The sequence below is a fragment of the Bos indicus x Bos taurus genome, chromosome 21 (genome assembly GCF_003369695.1).
Source record: "Bos indicus x Bos taurus breed Angus x Brahman F1 hybrid chromosome 21, Bos_hybrid_MaternalHap_v2.0, whole genome shotgun sequence".
NCBI classification, from domain to species: domain Eukaryota; kingdom Metazoa; phylum Chordata; class Mammalia; order Artiodactyla; family Bovidae; genus Bos; species Bos indicus x Bos taurus.
In genome coordinates this window covers 43,276,242-43,298,098 of record NC_040096.1, presented here as the reverse complement: position 1 = coordinate 43,298,098, position 21,857 = coordinate 43,276,242, and the positions used below count along the sequence as shown (strand labels likewise).

Genomic DNA, 21,857 nt, shown 5'->3' with positions numbered 1-21,857 from the left:
CGAAGAGGTCACAATCTCTAGAAAAACAAGCGCAGAAGAACTATAACATTTCTTTATCATCCATTACTTTGGTTAACAGTCCTGTACCCTGGATATGGACACGTAGAAGTTTAATGATAGATTCTACTAATGAACTATGATCTGTTTACCCATTTGTTGATAGACAATTTCTATGTCCCACTGTCACCTCAAGAGCACTTTCCAGTTTGATAGTTCAGCACCATCTACAGATATTTGTTTGTCATTTATATAAACATCCCCATGCAGAAAATAATTAGGGAATGCACCCAACAGAGGATATTTGGGTCTGAGTGTATTAGCTATCAGGCCATGTTCTGATAATGAATTTGCATTAAACTATATTAGAATGGTATCAGTAAATCCTATTGGGATAAAAATTGGGCTAAAAGACTAGAAAAGGGGAAAACAACGTGCCAAGTGATTGGGCATTGACAGGAGGCAAACACCAAATTTATAATTGGATCTGACTTGACTATAAACCACAGGTTATTTGGGGCTTACTGGTGGTTAAAGACGGAGAAGGCAATGGCACCCCACTCCAGTACTCTTGCCTGGAAAAGCTCATGGATGGAGGAGCCTGGTGGGCTGCAGTCCATGGGGTCGCTAAGAGTCAGACACGACTGAGCAACTTCACTTTCACTTTTCACTTTCATGCATTGGAGAAGGAAATGGCAACCCACTCCAGTGTTCTTGCCTGGAGAATCCCAGGGACAGGGGAGCCTGGTGGGCTGCTGTCTATGGGGTCACACAGAGTCAGACACGACTAAAGCGACTTAGCAGCAGCAGCAGGTGGTTAAAGAATTCACCTGCCAATGCAGGAGACACAGATTCGATTCTTGGGTTGGGAAGATTCCCTGGAGGAGGAAATGGCAACCCACTCCAAGTATTGTCTGGAAAACCCCACAAACAGAGAACCTTGGCAGGCTATAGTCCATGGGGTTGCAAAGAGTAGGATGTGACTTGGCAACTGAACATGCATGCACAAGTTATTTTAACCAAGACTTTCAAGTGTGACACATCATTAAATTAAGGTATATTCAAGAGTGCCATGCTATGCAAAGACAGGAATATATTATAAGCCATGCCACCATAACTCACAAAATGGAAATCTATTCACTTGTGATTGTTACAAAAACTATGTGGAAAAAAGAACCGTAGACTGTAACTTGCTAAACAATATCATAACTTGCTAAACAATATCATAATCTCTGCATAATAATCTTTAATGTAATACATCAGCATAATGCTAGGTGTGATCAGCAAGTTTTGACGATCTGTTTATTTTGCAATTGTAATCATTAGCTTTATAGAGATAGTTAATGATGAAATCAGAAGATAAGAAAGGTTATGATTTAGTAAAATTTGAGGATGCAAGAAGACTCAATACCTGTAAGCCAATGGAAGGTATTAAAGGCAATATAAAAGATGGGGCCTATAGCATTAACTGGATAGAATTAATAGCATTAATAGAAAAGCCCCAGAATAAAGATTGAAAACAGAAAATAAATCTAAAACAGACAGACGGAAGGTAGTATTAGGATGTCATTTCTACTCTATACTAACTCAACACAAACAGTTTTGAGTCTAGTTTCAAATCCTTACTATCTGTGACCTTACCTGTAAAGTGAAGATATTACCAAACACATCTTACTGAGTGATGGAAAAGCTTAAATAATATAAAGCAAAGGCACAAAGTGAACTCTGGGGAAGTTAAAATGTATGGATAAATAGAACAAATCAGGAAGAGAGCAAGCTTAAAAATAGGACAGATACCTGCTGTGATATAATATATTAGAATGTGAAAGCATTAACATCATAAGGATCTGTCCACTACTGAATCATGATTAAGACTAAGATTCTGCATCATATACAATTTTGGAAAGATTACATACTTGAAACCTTGGTCACTTTCTGTCCAAATAGCTGACTTCATTTTTCATTAAGCTCTAGATCCTCTCACCTATAATAATCCCCATAACAGTGATTCAGATCAATGAAAGACAAGTTTCCATAAGTCTCTTGCATTTCCGAGCATCTTGCAGGCAAGGTACTAACTATCCTTTGCTCCAAACTGTCCACTGAAGTTTGCTTGTGTAGAGAATGGCCCTGGAAGATAGAGCTAGTGTTTCTCCCTCTGAGGAAAAAGAACACATCTCTAAAAGATTTAGAGTCCCTAAGATCAGAGTTCTTGTAACACAAGCTATTGTGTGTGCAGGTATTATCTAGTCCTTTTTGCATCATCCTATAGGAATTAGGGCTCAGAGAATTACATGCTGATACCCCGGCAATTGCTAATGCTGTATTAAACTTTCCTCATCTCTGAATCAAAGGTCTTGCATCTTCTACCAGTATCCATTAAACTGCAGCAGGCCAACTTACTAGCTTGCATGTAGGATAAAGTATCAGACTCTTCAAAATTCTTGACACAGATTTTCAGGATAAATATGCTCCCTTGAGTAACTGGTGAAAATGTATGAATATGCCATTTCAGGAGATTCTTGGATGCCCTGAAGACCATTCACATACTGGTATAACACTGATGGACCATGGGTTAAAAATTCCTGCCTAAGTTAGGAGAGGTCACACTCAGTCAGAGTCTATCAAAAGTTTTTGTGACCGTGTATAGAATAAATCCGCTTTCAAGTGAATGACAGCAAAATATAGCTAGACGGTAACATCTGCCCTTGGAGCAAGACTTAGTAAAATGAACTTGAGAAGAAGTGGGGATGGGATGGATCTTGTTGAGTCTGTTATAGTTTGGTTCAACCCAAATCTAAACACCTGCTACAGATTCCTTTCTACAAAGAACACTATAGCCATCTATAAATTCCCCATTTAAATTCTATTTCAGCACTAAGTGGACACTTAAAAGCTTGGCGTCACAGCCTACCACCCAATTCTAAATCTCTTCTCTTTTACTAGCTCTATACCATATTGAGAGACTTTTAACTAGAAAAGAAAAAAAGATGGTTAGCAAGGAAAATGTGTACACCATGTGCATTTAACTCAGCTTATGACATTTCCATTTTTACACTCAATACTGTGAGAAAATTAACATTATTTCTAAAACAATGTCATGATGAGATGCTGTTAAAGTTTCAGAAGAGATATTTCAAAGTGTTGACCGACATAACTCTTGGAGGGGTAAATATGTGTGGTGTGGAGAGACAGGCAAGAACACGAAAGATTCTCTGTGTTCTACCAATTAAAGACTTGTTTATTAGTATGGCTTCCTTTTAAAAAATGAAAATAAGCTTTACTCCTGACTATAAATTGTTCTAATCAGATTGTCTCCTAATCAGTTCAGCTCATTCATGTCCAACTCTTTGCAAACCCATGGACTGCTGCACACCAGACTTCTCTATCACCAACTTCTGGAGCTTGCTCAAACTCATGTCCATCGAGTTGGTGATGCCATCCAACCATCTCATCCTCTATTGTCCCCTTCTCCTCCTGCCTTCAGTCTTTCCCAGTATCAGAGTCTTTTCCAATGAGTCAGTTATCCTTACCTAGCTATTAGGAATCTCCTAATACCTAGCTAAAATCAGCTTTGAGAAAAAGTCTCTGATGAGTAAAGAGGGAGAGACTGGAGTTACAGAAGTCCAGTTTACACCATACCATACTTTTTTCTTAAGTATTTACATAGCAGAAAAATAGAAAATTACCTCTTGAAGTACAGAGTGCTTTTAGGAAAAATATTTTGATCAGTGGTGTTAAATTATCACTGACAAGCATAATACCCTAAGGAGATAAAATACTCTTAATCTCTAGATAATATATAGAATACATGTTTGGATAATCTACATTAATTTATATTATCTTTAAAAAGTTATCTTCTTATGTTATCTATTAATAACATTAATTGGAAATGTTCAAAGAAAACAATAAATAAGTAACTGATAAATGTATTTAAAAACTCATTAATCCAGGGATTTCCCTGGTGGTCCAGGGATTAACACTCCATGTTTCCAATGATCTCTCATTGGGAAACTAAGATCCCAAATGCTGCCTGGCCAAACAATAAAACAACAACAAAACAAATATATATTTGTTCCATATATACAACATATGGAACAAAAATATATATTTGTAACATATTAAATTTAAAAAATTTTAAAGTCAGTCTATCAGGAGCAAGAAATCTTATCCAATCATAAATATTTATTAATAAATCTGTCTACCCTATGAACAGGCTTCCCAAGTGGCACAGTGGTAAAGAACCACCTGCCAATACAGGAGACATGAGTTCGATCCCTGGGTCAAGAAGATTCCCTGGAAAAGGAAATGGAAACCCACTACAGTATGACTTGCCTAGAAAATTCCATGGACAGAGGACTCTGGCATGCTACAGTCCACAGGGCTACAGAGTTGGAATGAGAGACTGAGCATGCACACACACCCTATGTATGTATGTATGTGTATGTGTATGTGTGTGTATGTGTGTGTATATAGTCACTAAGTCATGTCCGACTTTTTGCGGTACCATGGACTGCAGCATGCCAGGCTTTCCTGTCTTTCACTATCTCCTGGAGTTAGCTCAAATTCACGTCCACTGAGTTAGTGATAGCAATAGCAAGGAGAGATAAGAAATTCATGTCCATTGAGTTGGAGATACAACAAGGAGAGATAAGAAAGCCTTCCTCAGTGATCAACGCAAATAAACAGAGGAAAATAATAGAATGGGAAAGACTAGAGATCTCTTCAAGAAAATTAGAGATACCAAGGGAACATTTTGTGCAAAGATGGGCACAAAAAAGGACAGAAATGGTATGGACCTAACAGAAGCAGAAGATACAAAGAAGAGATGGCAAGAATACACAGAAGAACTATACAAAAAAGATCTTCGTGACCTGATAACCATGATGGTGTGATCACTCACCTAGACCAGACATCCTGGAATGTGAAGTCAAGTGGGCCTTAGGAAGCATCACTACAAACAAAGCTAGAGGAGGTGATGGAATTCCAGTTGAGCTATTTCAATCCTACGTGCAGATGATACCACCCGTATGGCAGTAAGTGAAAAGGAACTAAAGAGCCTCTTGATGAAAGTGAAAAAGAAGAGTGAAAAAGTTGGTTTAAAACTCAACATGCAGAAAACTAAGATCAAGGCATCCAGTCCCATCACTTGATGGCAAATAGATGGGGGGAAAATGGAAACAGTGAGAGACTTTATTCTGGGGGGCTCCAAAATCACTGCAGATGGTGATTGCAGCCATGAAATTAAAAGACACTTGCTCCTTGGAAGAAAAGTTATGACCAACCTAAACAGTGGTCATGTATGGATGTGAGAGTTGGACTGTGAAGAAGGCTGAGCGCCAAAGAATTGATGCTTTTGACTGTGGTGTTGGAGAAGACTCTTGAGAGTCCCTTGGACTGCAGAGAGATCCAACCAGTCCATTCTGAAGGAGATCAGCCCTGGGATTTCTTTAGAAGGAATGATGCTAAAGCTGAAACTCCAGTACTTTGGCCACCTCATGTGAAGAGCTGACTCACTGGAAAAGAGTCTGATGCTGGGAGGGATTGGGGGCAGGAGGAGAATGGGATGACAGAGGATGAGATGGCTGGATGGCATCGCTGACTCGATGGACCTGAGTCTCAGTGAACTCCGGGAGTTGGTGATGGACAGGGAGGCCTGGTATGCTGTGATTCATGGGGTTGCAAAGAGTTGGACATGACTGAGCGACTGATCTGATCTGATCTGAAACAGCATATTAAAAAAAAAAGTAGAGACATTATTTTGCTGACAAAGGTCCATCTAGTCAAAGCTATGGTTTTTCCAGTAGTCATGTATGAATGTGACAGATGGACTATAAAGAAAGCTGAGCACCAAAGAATTAATGCTTTTGAACTGTGGTGTTAAGACTCTTGAGAGTCCCTTGGACTGCAAGGAGATCCAATCACTCCATCCTAAAGGAAATCAGTCCTGAATATTCATTGGAAGGACTGATGCTGAAGCTGAAACTCCAAAACTTTGGCCACCTGATGTGAAGAACTGACTCATTTGAAAAGACTCTGATGCTGGGAAAGATTAAAGGTGGAAGGAGAAGGGGACGACAAGGATGAGATGGTTGGATGGCATCCCCGATTCAATGGACATGCATTTGAGTAAGCTCCAAGAGTTGGTGATGGACAGGGAAACCTGGTGTGCTGCAGTCCATGGGGTAGCACAGAGTCAGACAAGAATGAGCAACTGAACTGAACTGAGTCAGTGATGCCATCCAATCATCTCATCCTCTGCTGCCCTCTTTTCCTTTTTGCCCTCAATCACTCCCAGCATCAGGGCCTTTTCCAATCAGTTGGCTCTTAGCATCAAGTGTCCAAAATATTGGAGTTTCAGCTTCAGAAGCAGTCCTTTCAATGAATATTCAGGTTGATTTCCTTTAGGATTTACTGTATACCCTAAAAACACTGAACCAGTTTAACTTTACAAGTAAAGAAGAAGAATTAGAAGGAAGATCCTTTGAAAAACAAGGTTAAAAATAAATAAATAATTGTTGCTGTTACCTCACTACAGAAATTTATTCTTTTATAAATGTTTTAGGAACACACAACATTTTCAGGGGTTAGTTATTCCCCTAAGCACTGGCCTGTCCATCAAATATTATATTAACTTCTTTCTTTGTGGTATATCATCTGGTTTTGAAATATTTCCAGAGTTGTTCTACTGTCTTGATTGAATTTAACCAACAAATGTGTTTATCACTGAACACTTCCAGAGTTTTCCTTCAGCATTACACTGAGTCATGTGCATAATGTGTCACTTTAAAATATAACTTAATACCGCCTACTGCTTCCTCTGCAATGCCCCTCTGGACATTCCTGCAATAAGCGTTTCCTTTAAAAGATGTTTTCATAGAAGAAAAATACTTAGGTATGATTCATGGGGTCGCAAAGAGTCGGACATGACTGAGAGACTGATCTGATCTGATCCTATATTTTATTGATTGAAACCTGCTTGACAAGCATCACATTTGATCTGAAAACTTTAGTTTATTTAATAGTTTTCTAAATAAGGAATATATTTAAATATTAACACCATCAGAATAAAAATTCACATAACTTCAACCAATTACTTTGTATCATAAATTCATGTTATTCAAATCATGTAGTCACATAATTTTATAGCAGGAAGGAAATGTTAGCAACTCAATATACAAATGAAGAAACTGAGGCTGTAAATGATTAAAGGATCTACGTAAAAAAGAACTTCCTACAAAGATAACAAAAGACATACCAGTGACCAAGACTTATGCCATTAGCTGCTATTCTATTAGAACTCAACAAGCAAGTAGCCAATAGTAATTCATAAAGTATTGCCCTGACAATCTCGATATATCCATGGGCTCCTGTCTTAAGTACATGTTTATTATCCCTCACCTAGAGCCAGATATCCTGGAATGTGAAATCAAGCGGGCCTTAGGAAGCATCTCTACAAACAAAGCTAGAGGAGGTGATGGAATTCTAGTTGAGTTATTGCAAATCCTAAAAGATGATGCTGTGAAAGTGTTGCACTCAATATGCCAGCAAATCTGGAAAACTCAGCAGTGGCGACAGGACTGGAAAAGGTTAGTTTGCATTCCAATCCCAAAGAAAGGCAATGCCAAAGAATGTTCAAACTATTACACAATTGCACTCATTTCACACACAAGCAAAGTAATGCTCAATATTCTCCAAGCTGGGCTTCAGCAGTACGTGAACCATGAACTTCCAGATGTTCAAGCTGGATTTAGAAAAGGCAGAGGAACTAGAGATCAAATTGCCACCATCCACTGGATCACTGAAAAAGCAAGAGAATTCCAGAAAAACATCTACTCCTGCTTTATTGACTACGCCAAAGCCTTTGACTGTGTAGATCACAACAAACTGTGGAAAATTCTGAAAGAGATATGAATACCAGACCACCTTACCTGCCTCCTGAAAAATCTGTATGTAGGTCAAGAAGCAACAATTAGAACTGGACTTGGAACAACAGACTGATTCCAAATTGGGAAAGGAGTATGTTAAGGCTGTATATTGTCACCCTGATTATTCTTTACCTTACATGCAGAATACATCATGCGAAATGCCAGGCTGGATGAAGCACAAGCTGGAATCAGCATTGCTGGGGGAAATATCAATAACCTCAGATACGTAGATGACACCACCTGTGTGGCAGAAAGTAAAGAAGAACTAAAGAGCCTCTTGATGAATGTGAAAGAGGAGAGTGAAAAAGTTGGTTTAAAACAACATGCAGAAAACTAAGATCATGGCATCTGGTCCCATCACTTCATGGCAAATAGATGGGGAAAAAATGGAAACAGTGAGAGACTTTATTTTGGGGGCTCAAAAATCACTGCAGATGGTGAGTGCAGCCATGAAATTAAAAGACGCTTACTCTTTGGAAGAAAAGCTATGACCAACCTGTCATATTAAAAAGCAGAGACATTACTTAGCCAACAAAGGTCCATCTAGTCAAAGCTATGGTTTTTCCAGTAGTCATGTGTGGATGTGAGAGTTGGACTATAAAGAAAGCTGAATACTGAGAATTGATGCTTTTGAACTGTGGTGTTAGAGAAGACTCTTGAGAGTCCCTTAGACTGCAAGGAGATCCAACCACTCCATCCTAAAGGAAATCAGTCCTGAATATTCATTGGAAGGACTGATGCTGAAGCTGAAACTCCAATACTTTGGCCACCTAATGTGAAGAACTGACTCATTTGAAAAGACCCTGATGCTGGGAAAGATTGAAGGTGGGAGGAGAAGGGGACAACAGAGGATGAGATGGTTGGATGGCATCACCGACTCGATGGACATGAGTTTGAGTAGGCTCTGGGAGTTGGTGATGGACAGGGAAGCCTACCATGCTGCAGTCCATGGGGTCACAAAGAGTCGGACATGACTGAGTGACTGAACTGAACTGAACTGAACACTTCTTGCTTTTTGCCTACCCTCTATTGTACACAAAATCTGACATTCCTTGGTACAGCTTGACTTTCAGAACTCTCTGACTGACTTGCACCCTAGCATATCTGAATAGCAGTTTAAATATCCTAGTCTAGAGATGTTATAGAATTCCTTTCATAGTTATCTTTTACAATATACAAAATCACATCAGCTAGAGGATGGTGCTACTGTCATAAAAAGGGCTATGTCCCAAGTCATTTGTTTAAGCTGCTATGCAGCCACATCAATACCTCGCAGAAAAGGGCCTTTGGAAAGTCTTAACATTCTGAAGATAAATACAAAGGTATAACACAGCTCTTTCTTTTTTTGCTAAGAATTTTCTATCTTGTTAGTAGTTGTTTGCATCAAATAAGAAGCGACTGCTAAAAGATATACTTAACTTATTATAGCTGTAAGCTTCCCTGTATTAGTAGGAAGAAACCCTTTTTATTTTTACTTTTTTTTTTTTAGCCATGCTGTGTGGCTTGTGGAATCTTAGTTCCTCAACCAGGGATTGAACCTGGGCCATTGGCAGTGAAAGCAGAGAGTCCTAACTACTAGACCACCAAGGAATTCCTCTGTTTTATTTTTTAAATGATCCCAATTTCTTGTCCTAAAAACCAAAAATAATGTATGAGATTAAACCCTACGGATGAATCCATGTCCTATAGCAGTATAGGTTATGGGATAATATGCCTTCATAATACCTTCTGCTATCTCTGTTGCTAACTATAACTCTTGCATATATAATTCCATTATACTTTTATAATTCAAGGTTTTGAAATGCTTTTGAACCATTAATATATTTTCCTGGTTAAAATTCTTTGAGATGTTCTTAACAAGAGTCTTAGATAATGAATTTGGGCAAACTCTGGAACAGTCTTTACAGTATTATCATTCTCATTAATTTTCAGAACTACCCACTGTGTTGAGATGATTGTCATGGGCCTAAGACTTCAATTTGGCTAAATATTTTTGCATACATTTCAACATATAAGTAACTACCAGATGTTTAAATGTTAAGTTCATATAGAAGAAATGGTTAAATGTATTTATTTTTATCTTATGATTTTTTTGTAACACTAATTCTCATTTTACTATTTCCTTATGTATTTCACTATTTCCTCAATATTTTGGTCTACAATGGGCCGATAACTCTAAAATCCCTTCAAAGATAAAACAATCCTTTAAAATATTTCAGAATTTACACCATTTACTCATGTAAAATATTTAATATATGTAACATCACTAATTTTTAAGAGAAACCTTATATAGTGATTCACCTATTACTTTAATAAAATATACAGACTTCATGTAAAGCACAGGATTACACTTTTTTTAAACAGAGTTTTCCATTTATATTCTTATTTGGCTTTAGCAACCTGATATATGATTCTGCCCTAACCTGTCAGAAAAAAGATGGGTAGGAGGCTAAAAACAATATTACTTTTAAGAGAGTTACTGCAGTACACAGTTCTGTACCTTCATCCAGTTTATTCGTTTTTCTTTGCCTCTTTGGTTATCTCTGAAGACTGCTCCTGTTTCCATTGTTTCATCCTTTAGCATTCACATATCAGAGCAATAAGTATTTCATTACTGGTTTATCTGTCCAGAGGCTTGAGAAGCGGTAACAATTAACCCTCCCTTCACAGTGATTGATACAGGCTTTGCTTTCAATTTGTTCCACTACACAGATCATGAAATTCTGAATGCAATCATCCTCATTGACCTACACTTTCAAACACACGGCTACAATGAGACGAAAGTAATTATTAAAAGGAACACAGGACTACTGAGATCTGAAACAAAGTCTTTTTAAAATCTGTTAGATGACCTTCTGGTAAAATTGGCAAAATCTGATGTTAACGAAAATGATAGCTTTGTGTCCCTGTCTGAAAATATTCAATGCAAGCTGATCAATGTATACTGTGGTGATTGTACTGACTGCAGCGTGTACTTTGAAAATACAGAAAGCCATTTTAGAACTGTTACAAAGTAGAGAGAAACTGTCAACACTGTAGCTTAATCTGCCTAATTTTTTTTTAAGGAAAGGAAACTTCCTGCTTTGTGTATAAAGCATCAACATTGACCAAAGCAAAGAATCAGGACTTGAAAAGCAATAGCTTTATTCTATAAGAAGACTTGCATACCTGAATCCTACGTCTTCCCTCTCCTCCTCCCTTTACAGGAAGATTCACAGTGAGAAATGAATACATTTTTCACAAAGTCTGAAAAATAGCTTCAAATAAATATTAATCTACTGCAATCGATATATATGAGGAATGGAGAGGGGCGAATGGGAGAGTAGTGACTACAGAACTATATTAAAACAAGGGTTGCAGTTAAAGAAAATCAGGGTGGAAAGCAAGGCAGCAGGCCTGAGGCTCTAATCACAGAACAGAGTGATGGAGATGAACCAATACTGCATGGATTAGCAATGAATTATTTTGAACCGTAATCATATGCCTGCACAGAAGAGAGGCAAAACTAGCCATTACTCATAAACTGATCTGCTGATTTCTTGAGAGAGGTGGGGGCAGGGGGATGAGAACAAATTCATATGCTAAACTAATTCAGAATAATGAAAACCTAAAGATGCAGTTACACTTCAAGTTACATTCTATTTTTAATATCTACCACATACTACATAATATGCAGTATTTACAGTAGAAACTATAAAGTGCTTGGATTCAAGTAGGATTAATCCAACCATTTCTTCTAAGATTAGGATGTGAGATATTTACACCACTCCATTTTTTCTTGTCCAATAAAACCATTTCTGAATACCCCCAAATATAAAACACTGAAGTATTTCGTTATAAAGAAGAAACAGTACTCAAGGAATTAACTTCCTTTGGATAATGGGAAAAAATCATACCAAATGAAGATTCGATTGTTAGAACTAATTTTGTTAGGAAGAAAAAAAATCAAAACTGCTGGTAGCAAGAGATTCCTGAGATTCTTATGAACAGACTGTTTAAATGAAGAGCACTTTAATCAGTAGAGGAATCCTCACGTTTCTAATGTCTTGCTGTGCATTCTGCAGGTTATAGTAGCAGCTGGTAGAGGTCATATATCTTTTGTGAGCATCCCAAAAAGGCTCACTGCCAGACTGTTAAATTATGAATAAGCAATGAACAAAAGAATGCAGATACGGTGGTGACAAGATAATCCAAGCAAATTTATCTATGACAAATTTCACAGGATTAACAAATTACATTTACACAGAACAATAAAAATGTGCAAAAAAAATAAATGATGAGCCTACTTTTCCTTAAAGCATTAGGAAAACAAAAAGTCACAAATCCTCTGCATATATTTAAATTTAACTTGATCTAAAGTAAGACATTTATAATATGTTTAAGATATCTTTGTAACATTTTCCCATTTTAGGTAGATATACACAAACTTTGTATACTGGTTTATATTTCATATATGTTACACTGTAAAGAATACACACACACACACACACACATATATATATATGGCTTATATATAAATCATGTATACAAACAGTGAAATCTACAATAAATAAATGTCATCCCATTCATATATATTAATAGAATGGATATGTTTTTAAGAAACAGATTTTGAGAAATTACTTGTGTAATTTGTGTAATTATTTGTGTATTGTGTAATTATTTATACTAATTTCAATTAGTACAATACATATTAGCTACCAAAATATCCTTATTCACTGATGCCTCCATTTTCAAGGACCAGAGAGAGGGGTTCTGAAAACAGTTTCAATCATTCCACTTGCTCCTACCAAAACACTGCAGTCTTTCTGAGTAAAGTGCTTCTTCTGCACGAAGTTTTTAGAACTAGTGCCCTTTTCTGCAGTGTTACAATAGCAGAAAAGAAAATTCACAGTTGCTGGAGGGGATTGATTTCAGCTATATTCATTAAAGATGACCCTTAATCCAATATTAAACTTTTCTTTATAATAAAATTATTTGTATTAATCTTATAAATGAGAAAAGCCCCAGTCTATCAGATAATAAGATATTACTGAAATGACCTGTGAGTCCATAAAGTGTTCTTAAAATGCTATGTGGCACTACTTTCCAAAATATGTGATAAATATTTAAGTTTTAATGTTATAGACAACCTCGATACCAGAGTCAGAGCCCTTTAATACTGCATTGGCATACTGAGGATAATAAAATAATGTTGTTGTTCAGTCACTAAGTTGTGGCTGACTGTGATCCCATGGACTGCAGCACACCAGGCTTTCTGGTCCTTCACTATCTCCAAGAGTTTGCTCAAATTCATGTGCATTGAGTTGGTGATATAATTTATTGTAAGACGACCTGAATGCTATTTTAAATTTTGTAGCCTATTTTTCACTTATACTTCCTACTGTCTGTTGCTTTTGATCTTCAATATTTTAGCAAAACATTTCTCTAAATGAGCCCTTGCCAACATCTCACAAGTCAACCTATCCTTTATGTAAACAAGAAATTTTCTTAACGTGAAAGTGAATGTTTAAGTTACACAAGTAAAATACTCAGCTCTTTCAACCACAAATACTCAAGCACTGCTTATCTAGTCCTTTCAAGCCCTGAAATTCCTACATTTTATTCTTTTTTTGAAGAAGCTATTTGGAAAAAAAAAAAAAAAGAAGAAGCTATTTGGTTGACAGTATTGCATCTAAAAACAGGAAGATAAATGTGGTATGCTTGTCTACTACCTCAAATCTAGCATATGTTCTACAAGGAGCAGTGATTAAAGTCAGATGTTACAAAGTTTCATAATCTTCAGTCACTAAGTTGTGTCCAATTCTTTTGTGATCCCATGGCCTGTAGCCCACCAGGGTCCTCTGTCCATGGGATTTCTCAGGCAAGAATACTGGAGTGTGTTGCCATTTCCTTCTCCAGGGAACATTCCTGACCCAGGAATTGAACCCGCATTTCCTGCATTGGCAGGCAGATTCTTTACCACTGAGCCACTAGGGAAGCCCTTTCCAAAAGTATAGCTTTTATCAAAGAATAGCTCTTATCAAAGAAATGTTACATACCAGACCAACCCCTGTGATTCCCTCCCCCCCCCCCCCCCGCATTAGAGAAATTAAAATGTTATCAAGACTTTTCCTTTCTTGAATGTCACAAGTGTGTGAACATCCAGGAAGAGAGTGGGGGGAGCTAAATGATAACTTATCACTTATGTATTTACTGTGGTCCATTTTTAACATGTTTTTAATTAAATGAGTTAATTAATATATGTAAAGCCTTTAGAACAGTACCTGGTACACAGTACTATATAAATGCTTGCTGTCATTATTTTAATGCCAGGTAATTTGGCAACAGGCCAACTTCTACAAACCCTTATACATTTCTAAAGAATATACAGAAACACAGGCAGTAAAGTGTATTATGCTTTACCCATTCAGTGGCAAAACTATCCCAAAATAAAAGTCTCGGCTGTAGTCTTTAAACTGTGACACACGCTGAGGCAAGAATAACAGGAGTGGAAAAGGTCCAGGAATACTTCACAGTCTAAGACCAAAGAGGCCTATGTACATGGCAACCTGATTCTTCAGAAATCATTCAGTGAAAAGTCTGCCCCGAAATATAGATAGCTGTGGAAGGAAGGAAGGAAGGAAGTGAAAGTTGCTCAGTCGTGTCCAACTCTTTGCAACCCTATGGATTATACAGTCCAATGGAATTCTCCAGGCCAGAATATTGGAGTGGGTAGCCTTTCCCTTCTCCAGGGAATCTTCCCAACCCAGGGATCAAACCCAGGTCTCCCACATTGCAGGCGGACTCTTTACCAGCTGAGCCAAAAGGGAAGCCCAAATAGCTGTGGAGCTTGCCCACAAAACTACCGGAATATTAATGGGTAGAGTGAGAATAATTCATTGATTCTTTCTCTCACTTTATAAACACCGTATTTCTGAACTTCTCCAAACATCTGATGAAGGACCCAGAAGCAGAGATCTAGTTCACTGCTCAGCACACACAGTCTTTCTGCCGTAAGAGCTCTCTGGCACCGGCTCAGAAATCCCTGACTCTAGAAAATTTGAAAAACGCAGGGCCCCTCCACATTGCAGTTAAGGTACTACATTTCTACAAAGACAAACCTGATTTCAATCTCTACCACCTTCTTGGGGAACAATATGCCTCTGTTTTCTCATCCATAAATGGGGATATTAGCACTTCCCTTGGAAGGCAGTGGGGAAACCAATGAGAAAATTACTAGGAAATATTTAATATTTGTTTCAAAGGACTTTGAAACAAGTAATGTCCAATAAATCTTTATTATCATATGTGATCATTTTCATTTTAAAATCCCAAAGATCTTTTAAATTTTTTTACTATTAGTTCATTTACATTATATAACATCTTTTCTTTCTTTCCCCCAAGAACCTCTAATTATTTTACAGTCCTTAGTTACAATATTTTACAAGCAGAATACCTGTCTCCCCAGAACACTAAGCTAACAGAAGTCAAAGGAGATAAGGAGCCTTCTTTACAGGTCCATGAATTCTCTACTTTCTACTCTTCCAGAAAAGGCTGTTTTCTGGCTCTTGATAATATTCCACATATCCAATATATGGACAAGTCTATAACTAAAACAACTGCTCTTACAGGGTGTATTATTCACTACTATCTCCGGTACAAGTCAGGACGGTCCATTGCAGAGGTTCAATAAATAAAGCTGAATGAACAAACCAATCAATAATTATAGTTGAGGCCCACGAGCAGTTTGGACAATGGCAATGTGTGATTTTCACCTTGCCTCTCATGATTTTGTACACGAGACCACAAGTATGCCAATTAATTCATCAAAACATTATGTTTCAGACATGTATACAGACAACTTCAAGTGCTGTTTAATCTTGTCAGTGCCCTAGTAATTTCAGCTATAGTAGCAGTTACTTTCCTCTTACTAAGCCATGCCCTGCTTATGCACTACATTTTGACTAATATCACTGCAAACTATTCTATGTAAGGTTCTACCGAACTTATTAGTGCAAACATCCTATTGACACTAATGGGGCCCAGTGCAGTAAAAATACCATTCAGTTACAGTTGGTTTATTACACTGCCCAATTGTGGGGGGGAGGGGGGAAGTAAGAAAGAAAACAGGCACTATTTACTATAAAAACACTAACATCATTAAATGCAAAGCAAACATAACTGAATTTTCCCATAAATTTGGGAAGTTCTTAGCTAGTCATAGTACAGATTTCAATATTTAAAGTTTTACATATTCCATGTGTACAACTTGGGAAGCATTTAAATTTTTAAATTAATATTTAATCACGTGAACAACTAAAAATTTTAACAGCCTAATCCTTCCACTAGGTATCAGCCTTATCCGTTGTATGCAATTAGGAAATGCTGATAAAACACTTGAAATTAAATTCTAAGCCAAGAGCCATGCAGAATTTTTTTAAAAATTAATTCAAGAGATGAATGCTATAATACAGAAAAAGTAGCCATGTGAACATAACAGGGGAGGGGCCAGCTCTGCTCTCATGTGTGTTTAATTTTCTTTTAGTGAGTGGCATTCTGCATAGGAAAGGGGATCAGTGGAATCGCAGGAAAAATAAGAAAACAAAAATAGACTATCTAAGGGCCATTATTAATAGTAAAGCACTTAAGGACATTTATTAGAAAAAAAATTATCAGAAGTGATTTAGATATCTCTGTGACATAGCCCCTGCAAATACCCTACAAAATATAAAGCTCAACAGCTTAAAAAATAACTCAATAAAAGCTACACTGCCTAAATCTTCCCCCCTCAAAAAAAAAAAAAAAGTACTGCTTTACAAAAGCATGTACAGTATAGAAACCCCCTGTCATAGAAAACCTCACCACAGAGCAGCGGACCCTGGACATCAGATCCCATTTCAGACAGATGCAATTTTAACATGCCAGTGGATCCCAAACTAAGATCTGGGCCGGAGCAAAAGAGTTGAGAGGTTTATGGAAATTCTGGCATTCCCATAAAACAGATATATTGCAGGTAGGAGCAACAACTGTGTAGAAGAATTTGGGGCAAAATTCAAACTTCATATTGCCAAAAATACCAGGCTGTTCCAATTTGTACATCAAATTTAAATTGCAATATAATTCTTACCAACTCATTGCTGAACAAGATATTAATTTCCCACAACTTTCAGTCAAATATAAAAGTCGTACTCTTAAGAATATTTTTAAAGACCACAGGGACTAAAACTTTACTCATAATACCACTAGGTGCTTAAAAAAAAAAAAAAAAAAACCTCATGTAACTTTTTTTTTAACCAAAACCATCCAATAATGTTGGATTCAAGTTTGCTCATAACAAATCAAATGTAGTAACAGGCATATTACAGATTTGAAGTAGCTATGTGTCTCTCAATTTATAAATCAGAAATTGGAAATAGGAAAGGATGCTGTAATGTGGGAGGGTCCTACATAATAAAGGTCTTTATAACTCCTGGCTCCTGAGCTATACAATCTAATATCCTCTCCGGTGGTTCTGTGATATGCCCATGCATTACAGTTCTTGTTGACAGTCTGTTGCCTTGGAAATATTTCATTATTTCAGTTTTTCCATTTGTAGACCCTTGGCCTTGTGATATGAAGGCCATCCTATTTCATATTTTCGATTATCATTTAAGCAATCTTGTGGAGCTATTTATATATAAGCAAGTGTTAGACAACACATATCATCATTTATCACTCTGTGTTTAAGCTTACATTGTAGAAAGAAATGCCTTCAAAAAAGTCTCCACCACCACCTTTACTTTTTAAACCAAAAGCCCTGTGCTACTGGAATATGCTTTGCAAACCAGCATGGGCGTATCACATGCTTGACACTTCTAATTTTCTTGGTTTTACATCCACATAGTAGAAAAACTCTGTGGTAGTACTATATAATTTGCAGCCTACTGGAGTTTTTTTGTTATTGTTGTTTGGTTTTGTTTTTAATCAAATGAGTTTTAATACACAAGGTTTTCAACTTGTTCTTTCAGGCTCCAAAGAGACACTTTCTGCGTGTATGAGTCAGAGGAATTTAAGGAATACTAAATAATAACATAAGACATTATCAAGAAAAAACTTCTTTTCCCAAAATTTACTCTGTAAACATTATTAGGAGGAAATGACTTTTGTACTGTATTATTAAACTCAGGTCAGATATGTCATAACTAAACAACAAGACAATTCAAAAGGTTTTTTTTTTTTCTCTACAAGTTTTGATACTGGTATATGTGAAAAACAATAGAGATAGTGTCCATAAAAGCCTTCAAGAAATCAATGATTTGGAAACCATGTTTTAAGTAAATGGGAGGAGGTCACTTAAAGCATGTCCACAGAAAACCATCTTTTGTAAACGTATTTCTGTTCAACTGTTACAGAGAAATCACACTACTAACCAACAAGTTCCAGGCACAAAGTCCACATAAAGGTAAAATGACTACTTAGTTGAGCAAGTAACTATGAAAAACACCCCCTCCTGAACCAATCCTCTGATTTCCCATTTCTCATTACAAAGCCAAATCAAGGAACATGTGTAATGTTTACACTTAAAAGTGTTAAGAGCATTTAAAACCCTAATAACAAAGTGAACCCTCGGGGCACAAAACAACTGTTTGGATAATGGGCCAAGTTTGTGGTTATTACTGTTTGAAACATTTAGTTTATAACTCCTTTCTTCCTTTCCTCTGTATCACTCCTTCTGCCCCTACCTCCTTAGTACTCCTCCCTCTCCCTACAGGTTAAACCTTCTCAGATCCAACCTTTAAAATGACAGCATCCGAGCTGAACAAGAAGATGCTATTAAAGGGCATTAAATTAAATACAGTATATCCTCCTACAACTTCAATCAGAATTTCAGACCAAGTGTTATTTAGTTCAGCTCTCAAGTGGAGCAGAATAACAAATCGCGTACTTTGATTTACCTTCTTCGAATGCCAAATGGAGACAGGTGATAAAGAACGCGCTCATGCACAGGCTATGAAGTTTCCTCTAGAAATTAATTCTATCTTCAAGATTCCTATCTCAGAGAAATTCCCAAAATGGCACACAAATAGGCCTCTGCTGGAGAGATTACTGGGGCCATCCCAGTAAATACATTTACTACCAGAGAACTAGGGAAGAAGGCGGCAAAGAAAAGGAAAGAAGGGAGGAAATCAATTATAAACTTTTGACTTCGAGAAGTATTCATCACCATGTTAAATTCGAAATAATTATTAAAAGCTTTGCACAAATGCTCTGAAAAGCAATTTTTTTACCTGCAAAAGTAAAGTACTTAATATGTGAATTCTCATAAAACACTTAAGACTAAATGTTCGTTTTAGCTTTATGAGTTGTCAGGTAGTTAATGCTAACCATCTTTAACATCTTTAAAAGCTGAACTGTGTATGATTTACTCCCAGGTACATGATTTATACAGAAATTAGCTAGAGTTTAGAATGAGTCATTTAAGTATCTACTTGAAATTATTTCCTTAATCCTGACAATTCTGCGGTCCCTACTGAATAAAGGAAACAAGCAATAGTGCAAGTGAAGCTTTCTAAGGGAATAGCTTGTTTAAATATCTCCTTAACAACTCGATGGAAACTACAGGTTAATGCTATGTTGTATCAAAAATAAAACTGCCCACGTCAAAACAATTAAATCTTGCTACTATGGACTTCCCTCATCTTTTCAAGTTCACTTAAGCCTGTGAGGAAAGTAAACATCGCTGGTTGGGGGCCGGGGGCGGGGGGTGGACACATCTAACCGCATTTGTTTTCCTCAGGAATCAATGGGTAACATTTCATACTTCCCACTGAGCATTTCCTCTTCTGAGACACACAGAGAGATTCACTTTGCTCAAACCAATATGCTATATGCAATTAATGTCATTAACGCTGCCAATTAATAGCAAATAGGAGTCCAAACAAAGTAGGCTGGGTGGACAGCAGGAGGGAAAAACCACGTGGGGCGGAGGGGTGCTTAGTTACTCTGAAATCTAACAATGCCACTCACGTAGGACAGTTAAGGAAATTGTGAAGACAAACTCCCTTTCCCTTTTGGCTTCGGTGTAACTAACTTCAAACAGACATGCTCGGCTGAGCTCCCTGCCTGGATATGCAATTCTCCCCTGGAACTTTTTAAAACACAGATCCGCAAACAGTAACTAACGGGACAGAGATGTTCCAACTGTTGGCACATTTTGGATCTCGCTGTTGGCTGGCTCATTGGGACTGAAGGGTTTTCTTCTTTTTTTCCTCGGGGGTGAGGGGGTGGGGGGGGGCGGTGTGGAAGAAGAGAGTGAATAGGAGGGCAGTGGAGGAGAACAGAGGGCAAAAGCAGGAGACCCACAAGTTGACGAGGCTGGGGGCGGCAGCCCGGGCGGCGGGGAGGCGGCCGCGCGCCTCTCTCCGCCCGGCCCGGCCTAGTGGCTCCGCGCGGAGACAAGCCCCTCCGCGACACCGTCCGGGCCTGGCGCGAGCTCCGCGCTCCCCGCCCCCGGCCTCCTCCTCCTCCTCCTCCTCCTCCTCCCCTGCTCGCCAGCCTGCCCTCCCCCTCCCCAGCCTCATTCCTTCCTAGAGAGCAGCTGCCAAGGGACCTGCGGCGGCCCCGGGGATCCCCCGGCCCCCCCACCCGCACCGTTGCTCCCCGCCACACGGCAGCCCCTTCGTTTTTGTTTCTCTCTTTTTCTTTTTTCTTTCTTTTTTCTGCTTTTTCTTTTTTTTTTTTTCTTTTTTTTTCTGTCAACGAGTCACTCCATTCGCCGAGCCGAGGAGGTGCGACCGCTCGGAGAGCCTGGCGCCGCCGCCGCCGCCGCCGCCGGAGAGCCCGCTCTCTGCCGCAGCCGCCGCGGGCGGACAATGCGCGCGGGGACCGCGGAGCCGCCTGCCCGCAGACCGGGTTCCCGCGGGCTCGCGGCCCAGGAGGCGGGCTGCGGAGCGGGGCCCGCCACCTCGGCGGAGGCGGCAGCGGCGGCGGCGGGAGCGGCCGCCCCGGCGGCAGGTTCAATAAACAGAAAAGTGTTACCGTTCTCGCCTGGAAGGATCCTGCTGAAAGCTGGGCTTGGTGGGCGCCATCTTCCTGCTATTTTTTTTCCTCTCTTACTTTTTGCCTCTCTCCCCACTCCCGGGGCGGGGGGCGTGGGGAGGGCGGGGGGTGTGCGTGTGCGTGGGGTGGCGGGAGTGAGTGCGGGCGTGCGCTGCGCTCAGCGGCGGCCGGGCGGGCGGCGGCCGTGGCCGTGGCGGCGGCGGCGGCGGCGGCGGCCGTGCTGCTGAGGCGGGGAGGCTACGGAAAAGTAGAGGGGCCGGAGCCTAGCCGGCAGCCGGCCGTCCCCTCGCGCCGCCGGTGCCTCTCGCTGCAGGTCGCCGCCTCCTCCGCCGCCTGCGCCTTCTCCTCCCCCTGCTCTCCGGGCGCCGCCGCCGCCGTCCATGCGTCGCAGAGCCCCCGCGGCCCGGGCCGCTCCGGCTCCCGAGACATGCCCGGCGCGGAGACAGGCGACCGGCGGCGGCGGCGGAGGAGGAGGGGGAGGCGGCGGCGCGGGGGGGGCGCAGGGGGGAAGGCGGCCGCGCGGCCCCGCGGGCAGCCCGGCCCAGGGCCCCGCCGCCACCGCCTCAGGGTTCTCGCCCTCGCGCGCCGCCACACCCCCCGCCGTCACCCCCGCCGCCGCCACCCCGAGCCGGCCGGGTGGCAGGTGGGGCACACACCCTCCCGGCGGGGGGCGGTGGGGGGCCCTAGGCAGGGAGGGGCGGGGAGCAGGGGAGGAAGCGCGGGGGGTTCCCAGCTTGACCGCTGTGAAAGTATTTCTGGGCATTTTCCAGCTGCTTTGCTCCAGAGCGCTCTCTCGCACGCAGACACACACCCCCCCCTTCTCGCGCGCTCTCTCTCTCCCTCTCTCCGTGTCTCTCTCTCTCCTCTCTCTCTCGTTGGGGGACTGGGAAGCTCGGCTGCCGGCGCAACAACGCC

General features: G+C 40.0%; 1 protein-coding gene across 9 annotated transcripts in view; it reads right to left on the bottom strand.

The window, feature by feature from the left end:
- NPAS3 (neuronal PAS domain protein 3) overlaps nt 1-21,857 on the bottom strand; it is a 957,467-nt gene that overhangs the window by 931,980 nt on the left and 3,630 nt on the right. Inside the window, exon 1 of one of the 9 annotated variants that reach the window (XM_027521421.1) lies at nt 20,922-21,043. The exons of the other annotated variants lie outside the window; for them this stretch is intronic. Within the exon in view, the coding sequence (XP_027377222.1) occupies nt 20,922-20,971 (50 nt within the window). The 5' untranslated portion in view covers nt 20,972-21,043. Of the gene's footprint in view, nt 1-20,921; nt 21,044-21,857 lie in introns of those variants that run through there. 9 annotated transcript variants of the gene reach the window in all.